The sequence below is a fragment of the Hippopotamus amphibius genome, chromosome 5, assembly GCF_030028045.1.
Source record: "Hippopotamus amphibius kiboko isolate mHipAmp2 chromosome 5, mHipAmp2.hap2, whole genome shotgun sequence".
NCBI classification, from domain to species: domain Eukaryota; kingdom Metazoa; phylum Chordata; class Mammalia; order Artiodactyla; family Hippopotamidae; genus Hippopotamus; species Hippopotamus amphibius.
The window spans coordinates 105,289,209-105,303,194 of record NC_080190.1 but is presented as its reverse complement, the minus strand read 5'-3'; the positions used below and the strand labels follow the sequence as shown (position 1 = coordinate 105,303,194).

The 13,986-nt window shown below is 40.8% G+C and overlaps 1 protein-coding gene across 1 annotated transcript in view; it reads left to right on the top strand.

Annotated features, from left to right (window-relative positions):
- Window positions 1-10,600: 10,600 nt before the first annotated feature.
- Window positions 10,601-13,986, top strand: part of CHMP4C (charged multivesicular body protein 4C) — a 28,139-nt gene continuing 24,753 nt past the window's right edge. Inside the window, exon 1 of the mRNA XM_057736584.1 lies at window positions 10,601-10,963. Coding sequence (XP_057592567.1) covers window positions 10,774-10,963 — 190 coding nt within the window. The 5' untranslated portion in view covers window positions 10,601-10,773. The remainder of the gene's footprint in view (window positions 10,964-13,986) is intronic.

The following is a 13,986-nucleotide window of genomic DNA, read 5'->3' as shown; positions in this document are numbered from 1 at the left end:
CGGCTGGGTTTTTCTTTGGGCGGAAGTCCCGTCGTCCGGTCTTTAGGAAAATACGCCACTGCCTTTATGGAAGATTACGTGCTTACGTTCCCTCCGTGCCCCAATCGGAGTCCCGGAGGGCCTCAAAAGGATTTTTTTTTTTTTTGAATTAACATAACTCCATAACTCTAGGAAGCACAGTTTGGCACAAGTATTTGCAAGAATCAAGAATCAAGTGAAGTAAATAAGAAAAAAATATCAAATTGTACACTTTAAGTACATGCGGTTTATTATATGTCAATTGTATCTCAATAAAAGTTATTTTTAAAAAAAGAAAAGAATCAAGTGAAGTAGACCCACAGTGGTTCAATTCCTGTCTCGTCCTACACCAGCGTTATTTGATTGTGTAAATGCTCCTTGCAAGGGAGTCAGGGTTTTTAAAAAGTAGACGTTTTTCTTCCCCTCCCCCCCCCCCCCGCCCCGCTCCCCTTCCCCCCCTTTTTACATTCTGGCAGGGAACAAACTCTCTAGCTCTTGAAGTCCTGAGTGTGCACTGAGTCTCATGGGGCCAGTCTGTTGAGAGCGCAGACGCATTTAACACACGACTTGGAGAAAGCTTGTTGTAACTCCACTGGGATGCAGGCAGCCTCACGTGCTTGCTGAGCCACCTCAAAGGTAATGAGAAAGGAGAGGCTCCTCTAGGTGGGGTGCACGTGGATGCCATTCCACGGACGTGACATCAGACACGACTCAGAGCGGATGAGTGACAATCAGCTGTACTAATGGCAGGAATTGTGAAAATATCCAATGCTTCCTATATAACTTTATTTTCCAACCAGTGTTCATTGAGGAAGGCGGGAAGGGTGGGGTTGGAAAACAGGAATCATGACTTCAAGATTTGCTCTTGAATAAATCTATTTAAAATTTTCATCTCAGACTTGCTCGGGTCTCTGGAGAAACTTTAGATTTTAGAGCCGGAAGTAACAGAAGATATCTAGCTATCCCAGCCTTAACGTGTTTATTTTTTCAGTTCACTAGTCTGGGAGTATAGGAAGCATCAGATGATTCGGATAGCCAAGATCTCAGTTGCTAACTCTTCCATCTCTGTTTAGTCTCCTTTGCTGATTTCTCCTCTAGGTGCTACTTAAACATGCCTGTGTCCCTGTGATTTTGTGCATGGTCTGTTTATCCATTTACATCCTCATACAAGGGAAATTCCCATGGTTCCAATGACTTCCATAACCATATTCTCTGCCCTGAGAACTTGCTCCCAAACTGAAGGTTTCTAGTTCCGTATTTCTAAGTCCAAAATGGAAGGCTTTCCTACCATACGGTCCCCTCCCTAACAAGGGCAGTCTGCCCCATTGGAAACCTTGGATTCATTCTCCACCTCTCCTTTTCTTTTCTCTCTTCTCGCATGGAAGTAGTCATTAAACGTTCTCAATTATGTCTCAAAAATGTCTCTCAAACCTGTCCTCTTCAATTTCTTGAGTAATTTCCTCCCAGAATACCTCACTTCCTTGCCCTAAGATCTTCCATTGGGTCTTGGTTATTCACAAGATTTTTTACCTTAGTAAGGACAATCTTTACTGGCAAAACTTTTCACAGTTTCCAGGCTCAGGACTAACCACTTCCCCTCAGTCTCCCTGCTCCCCAGTCATTTCCATACTATAGCTTCTGGCTCTTTAAGACATTCATACTTTTGCACACGCCTTTCCTTTTTTCCCTCGAAAGTCCTCTATTCCAGGGTTTTCCAAACCTTCTTGAGACTAAGAATCAGGTAAACTGCTTGTTAATAAATGTAGCTACTCACACCTTTCCCTGGTTCTGATTTAGAGGGTCTGGGATGGGTCCCAGGAAGCTATGCTTTTAACAAGTGCCCTCACATTTATTCTTTTTTTTTTTTTATAAATTTATTTTATTTTTATTTAATTTATTTTTATTGTCTGTGTTGGGTCTTCGTTGCTGCACGCGGGCTTTCTCTAGCTGCGGCGAGTGGGGGCTACTCTTTGTTGTGGTGCACGGAGTCCTCATTGCCGGGGCTACTCTTTGTTGTGGTGCACGGGGTCCGCATTGCCGTGGCTTCTCTTGTTGTGGAGCATGGGCTCTAGGCGCATGGGCTCAATAGTTGTGGCTCACGGGCTCTAATTGTGGCACATGGGCTTAGTTGCTCCGCGGCATGTGGGATCTTCCTGGAGCAAGGATCGAACCCGTGTCCCCTGCAGGCAGATTCTTAACCACTGTGCCACCTAGGAAGCCCTCTCACATTTATTCTTATCATTGGATCAGTTTAGCAACATGTTTCACTCTTACTCCACCTTCAGAGTGTAATTCTGTTAACCTTTTACCTGGGAAAACCTTCTGAATGCACAGGCAAAATTCAGTCCTCCAGGACATCAGCCACCTGCCTTAGTAGCACTTGCTATATACTTTTCTTACTAGCACTAACCGGGCAAGATTATAATTTACCTGACCAAAAAAATTTTCAGTGGCTTCTGTTAGCTGCAAAATAGATTCTGCACCCAGGTTAATTTAGCAAGTCTTTTGAGAATTTATTGTATATCAGATATTATTCTAGGTTTGATACAGGACTGAATAAGACCCAACCTCAAGGAGCTCGCATGATCTAGGAAGGAACGACTCTGCTTGGCATTTAAAGTCTTTCAAATCTTGGCCCAACCCAACTTTCTCTCACTCTTTTTTTAAAATTAATTTTTATTGGAGTATAGTTGCTTTACAATGTTGTATTAGTGTCTACTGCACAGCAAAATGGGTCAGCCATATGTATACATATATCCCTTCCATTTAGGACATGACAGTGCATTAAGTAGAGTTCCCTGTGCTATACAGTATGTTCCTATCAGTTGTCTATTTTATACATAGTATCAATAGTGTATATGTGTCAATCCCAATCTCCCAATTCCTCTTACCCCACCCCTTTCTCCCTTGGTATCCATACATTTGTTCTCTACATCTGTGTCTCTATATCTGCTTGGCAATTAAGGTCATCCATACCAGTTTTCTAGGTTCCACATACATGTGTTAATATACAATATTTGTTTTTCTCTTTCTGATTTACTTCACCCTGTATGACACTCTCTAGGTCCATCCACATCTCTACAAATGACCCAATTTCATTCCTTTTTATGGCTGAGTAATATTCCATTGTATACATATACCACACTGTCTTTATCCATTCCTCTTTCAATGGATATTAAGTTGCTTCCATGTCCTGGCTTTTGTAAATCATGCTGCTGTGAACATTGGGGTGAATGTGACTTTTTGAATTATGGTTTTCTCTCTTATGCATCATCTCTCAAAGGCCTCTTCACACTGGGTGCTCCTCGGAGCCTCAGTCCCTTCACACTTGCTGTTCTTCGATTTGGAACACTCTTCCCTCTTCCATTCCATCTGGTTAATTTCTGCTTTTCCTTTAGCTGTCACCTCAAGTATCTTTTCCTTAGGAAATTCTTTGTTCTTCCTGACTAGGACAAATCCTACTAATATGACATTCACTTTGTATGTCCTTCAAGGCATTTGTCCCAGACTTGATTTTCTATTTGTTTGTATGATTATTTGATTAATGTTTGTCTCTCCCTCTAAACTGTAAGCTCTGTGAGGACAGGGGCCTGGGTTGTGGTTATATAGATATTCACTGCATAACTCTTTGTTAATCTGTCTCTATTTCTTTACGTACCTTTCTTTAGATTTGTTATATCCCTAAATATCAGTTTATCATATTTGAAATCAAATTTTGAGTATTCTAAATTCAAATTTAACAGTAACAGCTAAAATTTCTTGATTATTTTATTATGTACCAGGCACTTAAATGAATCATTTAATCTTCACAACAATTTAAGATATATGCTATTATTATCCCTATTTCATAGAGTGGCTTATAAAAATTATTCACTTCCTTCCTTCCTGTCTCCAGCATCTAAAACCACTCTCCTTCTCCCCACTGACTTCTTAAATAATTGTACTAACCAGCTATCCTCCTCCTCAACCTCATGGGGTAGTCTCTTAGTCTGGGATGCTTTCTCTATTCCCCAAACTTACTTGGTTTTGTCCTCCTCATCTTTTGGCTCTCAAAAGAGGTTCTCGGACCTGCCTCAGATTAGGTCAGCTCCTTTGTTATATGTACTGGTTTCCTATTTGTTGCTGTAACAAATTACCACAAATTTAGTGGCTTAAAACAACATAGATTTATTATCTTACAGTACTGCAGGTTAGAAGTCCTAAAACCAACGTGTTGGCATGGCTGTATTCCTTCTGCAGGCTCTTGGGAAGAATCCAATTTTCCAATGATCATTACCAGTTTCAAAAGGCTGCCTGCATTCCTTAGCTTATGGTCCCTTCCTCCTTCTCCAAGGCTGGCAATATGTCATCCTCAAATCTCTCTTTTCCTATCCTTCTCCACCCCTTCCTTCTCTTACTCTAACCCTCATGCCCTTCCTTTTTTAAGAACCCTCATGCCCTTCCTTTTTTAAGAACCCTTGTGATTACATTGAACCCTCCTGGATATTTCAGGATACTCTCCCCATCTCAAGATCCTTAATGATAATACCTGCAAAGTTCCTTTAGCCATATAAGGTAACATAATTAAAGGTTTCAGGGTTTAGGATGTGGACAACTTTGAGAGAAGGAATTATTTTACCTACCCCAATATATATTCTTATATTTCCCGTAATTGTTCAGTGCTTGACACATGGTAAGGCCTTAAAAAATATCTGTCCACTGAATCAACAAGTGAACAAGTCTACTTGTTGACTTTCAGCTGCACCAGAAGCTTTATATTCTTAATTAGTATTAATAAAAACAGAATCTTCAGAACAAGAAACATGAAGATGGTAGCTTGTTTCACTCTGCTTGACTGGTCAAGAACATCTGGGATACTGTGCTTAGTTCTGAGTACCGCACTTCAAGTGTGAAAGAGGCAATCTAGGGCACATTTAAAGGGAGGCAGCAGGATTGTGAAGAATGAAAAACAGTGTTATGTGAAACTCAGAGCCTTTATAATGTTTAGGGATTAATCAAGTAGAGTTGAGGAAGGGGGTGAACAAAGAAAAACCCATCATCAAAACTACCATCACCACTATTATCATAACAGCCAATGTGCTCATGCGTGTGTGTGTGTGTGTGTGTGTTTGTGCATTACATGTCTGTGTTTTGGAAAGCATCATCTTTTTTTAGCAACAGTTTGCCCCAGAAGGAATTTTCACAGGTAATTATTCTTTACAGAAGTAATTTTAGTTGTCCTGATAAACATACATAAAACTGTTTTGAAATAATAGCTTCGGTTGTGTTTTGGTACATGTTGGATATTCACATATAATCAATTAACTATAGAATTTTTTTGGATGTGCAATAACAGCTACTGTTAGCTCGACTCTTTGAAATTCTCACCAGTGTAAAGGAATCAAATATTTTCAAATATGAATTCATTTCTAGAGAGTACATTTTAATGCAAGAAAGTGATTACCTCCTTCTCAAGTGCTAGATGCAACATCTGTCCAAAGTTTTTGCCTTTCCCCAATTAAGACGGCCAGAGATTTTGTGAGGACATTTGTATTCTGGTCTCAGATTTAAAGCTTAGAAGTACAGGTGTCTCTTCTGTATCAGAATGATGACAAAGATGACTGGATCTAGGAAATACATTTCCCAATATTTTCATATTTTATACCATCATTTTATCATTATACCAATATTTTGTCACTGTGTTTCTTCATTCATTCATTCATTTATTCAACAAATATTGATAGAGTGCCTATGATGTGTCAGGGTCTGCTCTAGGAATTGCGAATATAATAGTGAGTAAAACAACTAAAAATTCCGGTTCTCATGGGGAGAATTCTCATAGGAAGGGGCATGAGAAATAGAATAACAAGACCAAGACAGCACATGATAGATGGTGGTAAATGCTATGAAGAAAAATAAAGCTGGGAAAGAGAATAGGAGTTCTGTAGGAGCAGGAGGGTGAGGAGAGAGGGTTGCAATTTTAAATAGGGTGGGGTGAGAAGGTGATACTTAAATAAAGGCCTAAAGAAGGTGAAGGAGTGAACAAAATGGATGTCTGGTTTCTGGGCAGAAGAGCAACCAGTGCAAAGACTCTGCAGTGAAAGTGTGCCTGGTGCATTCTAGCCAGAGTGGGAAGGCCAGCGTGGTTGGAGCAGACTGGATCGGGGGAATGGTAGGATGGGTGGACAGGGAGGTACTGGCAAAGTGAGGGTGGGGTTGGCAGCACTTCATGTTGGGGCTTGAAGACCTTTGTGAAAACCTTGGCTTTTTATTGGAGTGAGGTGGGAAGTCCATGGAAGGTTCTGACCATGCTCACTTTGACTGCTGTGCAGGGAGACAGCAGCACCATCAAGGTGATCATAGGGAGGTCAGTGAGAAGTCTACTGAGATATTTAGCTGAGAGATGAGAGGGGCTCAGAACAGGGTGTCAGCAGGGTTGGTGGTGGCGAGTGGCCAGGTTTTTGCAGTAGTGAGAGTGCATGGGGCTTGCTGATGGATTGGATATGGGGTGAGAGAAAGAGAGGTATCATCAGTGATGACTCCAAGGGTTTGGGGCTGAGTGAAAGGAAGGCTACAGCTATCATTATCTGAGAGGGGAAGGAGCTGGATTGGAGACAATTTATATGTTCCTCCATTAGGTACAAAATCTCATGTGAGTGCACTCAGGCATAAGGAAGTTCTGGAGGTAAATGAAGATATTAAGAATCAACATTGGGAAGGTTATGCAATAAGGATGACATCGAGTTAGGTGGCTTACATTTCTGTTTATATCCATTAAGTGGCTGGTGTAGAAAACACTTAAGAGCCAAATCTGATAACCCTTAGATTCTTTAATTTCTTTCTAATCAGGGATGGACAGAGATATGAGAAAACATGGATAAAGAGCTATGCTGGCAAAATTCAGTCACAGGCACCATAGATCTTCATTATGAATTAGGGCAATAAAACTTTTATTTTTGCAAAATTATTGTTTTTCATAATGGCTACTTTTGTATTCATTATTGTGATTGATTGTTACATACAATGAATATTTGGTTCCAAGAAACAAACAAAAAAACAGCTAATAGGAAGAATGTGCACATGGTTGTTGAGCCATTTAATAAATAACTGTTTGATGATAATTCTGCAGTATATTTAAAGGGTAATTCTTCTTCTGTTGCTTTGGAGAGTTCATTTGGCATTCTAAAAATGGATGTAATTTTAAGAGGTGACCAAAATGTATCAATTAGCCTGACATCTAGGTGTTTTTAACAGATCTATAAATTTCCAATTTTCTTTGCCATCTTAACCATGGTAAATCATCCTGAACAAGATTATTCTTTTGAACAACAGCTTCCTTATTAACTGAGATCAATTGAGATTAGAAAATGAAAAATACACTAGATACTGAGAACTCTTTATGAAACCACATTTGTAAGATGAGTATTGAATGAAGATTAATGTATTATTTTCAGCTTCTACATCACTGATTTAAACATTTATTTTCTATATCCCACTGCTGGATTAAACACTAATATATATTTGGATGGTTTGCTTGCTTGCAAGTATTATCTTTTCTCCATATTGAGATTATATATTAATGGAAGGGAATGCTTTTTAATTCAAATGTGGCTTGCTTTGCTTTAATGTGTGAAAGTGCTACACATTAATTTGAGTAAAATAGATTTTCCATTGAATTGTAAATTCATGATTAAATCCTTTGTTTTAATTTCTTACTGATTTTTGTCTGCTCTTTGGATAAAATGCAAAATGCTTAGCACATCGTGTGGCCCCATGTGATCTGGACTCAACCCACTTTTAAAGACAATCACACAGCACTCTGCTCTTGTCTCCAGATACCCTGGCCTTCTTTCAAACCCTAATACTTCAGACTTAAGGATTTTGCACATACTGTCTAAAATGTTAATTCTCTAACACTACCTGCTCTATTTTTTCCATATAATTCATTTCTGTCTTAATTATTTGTCTGTCATTCTCTAACTAGAAAGTAGGCTCCCAAGGTGCATGGATTTTAGGTTCTGTTTCCTCACTGCTGAATCTCCAGCATCTAGAACTGTGCTGGGTGTGTCGTATGCACTCAGAAAAAAGTGACAATGAACGAATGAATGAATGAATGAATGATTCCTTATCCTGGAAGTCCAATTTCCCTTCTCTAAACCTAGGTACCCTCTATTCATCATTCAAATTCCAGCTTAAATGTCACCTTTTCCAAGCCACCTTTTTTTGACCCCTAAGACAAGATCAACTTTCTCTACAATTTGTTCCTACAGGTCTCTGTACTTCTAAATTCTCCATAGCACTTATTAGAATTTAATGTATAAAGTCCATTATTTGTGAGATAATTTGCTTAGCTCCTGTCTTCTTTCTTAAACTGCACAATGTCTTTATCTTGTTCTTAATCTTCTCCCCAACATCTAGGAAAATGCCTGGAACAGAGAGATGCTCCATAAATAGCTGTTGGATAAAGACATGGATAGATGGATGGTCAAGCGACTCCTCGTTATAACTTTCAGTCCCTCTGTTCCACGTGTTCAGTGTTCTGTCAACAACAACAACAAAATAGTGGTTAGTGAACCAGAAAGGAATGTTTTTTTCTATACTGGAGAGGTTCTTATTTAAACATACCCCTCCATGAATTCAGTAATGCTTGTAGGATCCATTAAAGTTGATGCCTCATACCAGCCTCTTCACCCCCATGTATTATTTAATGAAATAAATACTGTATGAGTTTCTCCTCTGGACCGAACTACACAGGAAGGAAAGGTCATGTAAATAGTAAAAAGATCAAAAGCTTTAAAACAGAAAGATCTTGTACGTTGCCTGTGTGAGCTTGGCCAGGTTACCAGTTGAGCCGTGGATTCTTCTCTGTCAAAGAGAAATAGCAATACCTATTTTGTGTGGTTGATGTAAGATGATTAATAATGCATGCAATGTGCTTGCCATATAAGAGGTGTTCAAATACGGCACCTGTTACTACTATCACTACAAGGTAAGCTCCAGAGGGCAGATTATACCTGCATTCCCAGTACCTTATGGATAGAATACTCTCGGTAAAGGGTTGATTACATCGGCCAGCAGAATGTATGCTACTTCTCCACTTTCAAGGGGTTTAAAATCTAAGAAAGAAAATAAGTTCCAAAACAGATTCATGAAATATTTAGATAACAAAATATAGTGCTTATTATAGTGTAACATATACAAGATTAGAGCAAAATACGTTACAGGCCATAGGGGCTTTGGATGGCCAGGCAGGAAATGGTAAGAGGTGGCTGGCTGTAGTTATTGGGAAATGAGAAGTTCAAAACATGTTTGTGTGTGTAAGATATAGACCAGTAAGCCTCCTATAAAAATATTCAATTTCCTTGTCAAAATTCGATGCCGCCTCTACCAATGTCGGATAAAATGGATCAACCTGGTGCTTCTGGGTCAGTATGATGGCAGACAAAATTGTGTTATTGATCTTGAGTAGCAAGGTGTATCTGTCATAGTAATGGATGCTTTTTCCCCTTTTAACAATCAGTGGTTAGTTAATGATCACAAATAGGTTCTGATGATGCTGGGTAATGTTGCTCAAATAGGGCTGTGTTACGTGGAGGACATCCTAGCCCCAGAACACAGACTCAGTCCCATGTTCCACTTCTCTGGAGCATGCTCTGCACAGGTTTTCAGTTGAATTGCATTCTCCATAATCATTACTTACTGTTGTCCTTTCATCTCACCAAACTCTGCTTGCAGTTTTAATAGACGGGGACCGAGATCGTAAGGATGAACAAAAGAATGCTTCTTTTCTCTAAGACCTTGCCTCCTTTTTGTTACTTAGGTGTCTCTGTAAAGGTATTTGATGTAGATCCAGACACAAGGGCACCCCATTAAAGGCTTTGGTACACTAACAATCATACCGAAAGCTTCAGATTCCTAATTACGGAATTGATGCAGCCGTCAAACACACTGAGAAGTCCTCACCTTAGGGAAAGAATGACCACCGTCCTTCACCACGTCAAGCCATGTAAGGATGATGTAGCATTCACCCATGCCAACTGGCAGCCAGGCACACATCAACTTGCCCAGATTCCACACCTGCGGCGACAAGCCCAGGCAGACCAGCTGCCCTGAGAATAAGCCACATGCCCCCACACCTGCATCACAGTGGCAGACAAATGTCCTGCAGGTGGATGCCCCCCACACACCTAGACGAACATGTCTGAATATTTTTATTCACAAGGACAGAGACCTGACACTGTGCTCCCACACGATCACAAACAAACACACACACACACACACAAAACATGCGTGGACTAAAGCATCTTGGTCATCCAGGTCTGTAAAGCGCACTTATTATATACACAGGCTTTCAGGCCCCGCGCAAGACCCCTGGAACGGTGGTTTGGTTTTCTCTGAGCCAGGCACCAACTAGTCCTTCACCCCCGAGTGCGTGCCCAGCTTGGGTAAAGCAGCAACTCGGCTGCAGTCCGGTCGGACTTCTCAACTCTTTTCTCCGCCTGCGCTCCCGCAGGGCCGGGTGGCGCCGGCCGGCCACGTCCGACTCCGGTGCCCTCCCCGCCCCCGCCGCGGCGCGGGGCGGGGCCCATCCGGCCGCCAGGAAATGCCCAGGAGAGGGTGTCACCTGCGCCCGACGACTTGTTGATTCCCAGGAGCGCCGCCTTCCCGGGTCCGGGCCCCTAAGACCAGAGCCCGATCTCGCTCACCTGTTCCCCAGGCGCGGCCCGGGGAGCCCTGAGACCCTCCCGGGACCGCTCACCCTTCAACTCCACAGCCATGAGCAAGTTGGGCAAGTTCTTTAAAGGGGGAGGTTCTTCCAAGAGCCGAGCTGCTCCCAGCCCCCAGGAAGCCCTGGCCCGACTTCGGGAGACAGAAGAGATGCTGGGCAAGAAACAAGAGTACCTGGAAAATCGAATCCAGAGAGAGCTCAGCCTGGCCAAGAAGCACGGCACACAGAATAAACGAGGTAGGATCCGGGTCTGGCCCCAGGCGTGAACTCTCACCCTCCCACCTCCAGCCCTTTCCTTGGGGACAGTCCGGTCCAGCCCACAGCACCTGTCCCCTAGGCCGCCAGGTGTGCTCCCACGGCCTCTCTCGGTAATGAATCCCTAGGGCCAAGAGTTGGAGAGAGCTGAGCAAAGCACAGCCCTAGATGGCAAAATGCAAAGAGGCACCCAAAATCTCAGTAATCAAGATGAACGCTATTTGTATGTAATAGTTTAAAAACTCGAAGTTGATACGAAAGCATCCATAATGAACAAAATATCACTATTTAAAATAAAGACAGGATTGGTATTATTGATTCTTTTCTTTTGCAGCTGGCTTTTATGTGTTCTCCAAAGCCCTTATTTCAAATTTGTTTTGAAATGTGATGTTTTGTTCATCGTGGATATTTTGCCTTAATTTTGAATTTCAAAAATATTGCATTGAAATATTTATCTTGATTATTGCTTTTTTTCGGTGCCCCCTTAAATTTTGCCCCTGGCTTGCCTCACCCTGATGCAACCGCGCTGACTCCAGCACCACATATCACCTTTTCTGCTGTGTGTTTGTATTTTGAATCATACATTTCAACTTGCTTGTAAATCTCCAGCAAAGTATATTTTGGTATATTTTCCTCAGCTGTTTAAGACTTTAGCTGGCTGTTAGACAGTTGAGATATTATACCAGAACGGTAATGTCAGGTAATTAAATATTAATTCTATCACTGGGCTTTTGCCAGACGGAAAGGACTTTGAGTCAGTAATGATTCTTGGTGCTCCTCTTGCACCTTGAACCCTTTGTTCTTTGCCAGAATTAATTGGTTTCTTCAGTGTGTGGCTCTCTCTATAGAGAATAGATCTAAACAGCACCCGTGGCACATAAAAAAACCCAGCAAGAAGTTGAAGCGATTTGCTCTTGTAACACAAGGTCAATGGCAGACCCAGAAATAGAAGTGGCAATTCAGGGCTCTGCTCACCACTAAACCCTGAACTTGCATCCTCAAGTTGGGCTTCTTTCGTCAGAATGAAGCCTTGGGAAAATTTAGTTTGCCTTAAATGACCCTGCCATTGTTTAACGCAGGAAAGAAATCATGTCTCCTGGAGAGAAAATCCTGTCCTTCCCATAAAAATGTGCCTCATACATTTGTGCCCATGTATTACCAATGGCAAAAAGGCCAAGTTTCAGTTTCCTCTGATTCTGCATATAACTCTTATACACATTTTAGCCTGTTTCAGAGTTAAGTGCCGGTTTCTATTTTTACTTCATATCTGAAACTATTTTGGGATGTTATTAAAAAATGGCAATTTCTACAGAGAGACTATGCCATTATGACTTGCTAAAAAGCCATTGGTTGTTCTGTTCCTGGGCCCTTCCTCTTCAGTTTGATGGGTACTCTGACATTTGCTTAGTGTCTGTCAAGGGTTGTTTTTTGTTTGTTTGTTTGTTTATCATCTATTTTGATCTGTATGTAGCTTTATCTACAATGGTTGCTCAGTAAATATTGGCTTAAGAAACTGAAAAATGAAGCATTTGCTTCCATGAAGTGGTAGAAATATAGATTTGCTTTTAGAAGACAAGAATGTAAATTAATATATTAGCAATATAATAGATATATAAATAGAAATAGAAATGTTCTTGAGTTGGCAATGCACTAAAGTACTATAGGTAGATTTTTTAAAGACACCAAAAAAAAAAAACCCAAAGACAACACTAACCAAGAACATCAGTTTAACGTCCTAAAATCAGAATAGGCACCGATGTATGTATCAAGTGCAAATAATCAATTGGTGTCAGAAAAGAAATTTATTTTTCATCACTTATCCTTGGGAACTTCCTTGGCTACAGTGGCCCTGGGAGTAGGAGGAGTCTGGTTAGCATGAGGCCATCTGTAATCTAAACTATGGAAAGAATCCAGTCACCTACCATGCACCGGAAATACTGTCAATATCAGCATCTTCCAAATAAACCAAGTAACTTCATATACATATGGTTATTGTTTTCCATTAGCCACCAAGAAATATTTTCACACACATAAAAAAGCCAAATATACTTAGTACTAAATGGGCCTTGTGCTACACAACGTCAGTATCAGAATGGCTGTAATTTACCTGATAATCAGAGTGACATATGTATGTGCAGATAAGTTTTACTTCTAGAGATGCTGTCAAGAATACTAGTTGAGTGGGCAGCTAGTCTATTAGAAAGGGCCACACTCCTGGCCCGTAAAAATTCTTCCACGATCTAGTTCTCTACAACAGAAATGTTGACAGCATTCTCAAGGTCAAAAATGGGTTTTATTGGTTAAACGAGTTACTCTTAAATTAGCATAATAAATGTTAGAAATGGGATCTCACTGGTGAAATTGTGGGTATTCTAAACAAGTGGATTGGCTAAGGTAGTTTTGAGATACTTCTTTGCTCCCCATGTAAGAACAGGCATTTTAAGAATGTACTAGGTGCGTAACTGACAACATTAGGATGCTACCTGGGGCTTGATTAAGTCAGTGTAGTGTCCAGTCCTTGGTTCAGGTGGGTGTCTGACGTGCCACGGAGCACAGCACCCAGCCAGGGAACGTTGTTGTCTGTGTTCAGTGAGCCTTTCATATAAGGTGTTTTGGACTAAAAGGACATAGAGCTGGGACTTCAGCTGAGCTCATGAAATAGGTTGACAAACTGTTTTTTGCCTGCTTGGCCAACTTATGTTTGTTTGATAACTGTATCTGCAGATCTGAGTCTGCAACTTGCTTTTCATTGTAACTTGTAGCAAGGCTGTGCAGTAGTAGCTAATTCTTACTTCAAATTTCTTTGGCAGTTACCATAATCTACCAAAAAAAGCCTGAGTGGACACCACCACATTGGTTTTGCAACAGCCATGATCTCAAGGCCCTGCTGATCTAAAAGAGTAACAACTGGAGTAAGATCTATAATTTGGTTAAAAACTTGAGAAGATCAGAAGTTCTTTAGTGCACTGCAGACAGATTACTATGATATAACTCCTGCTTTATAG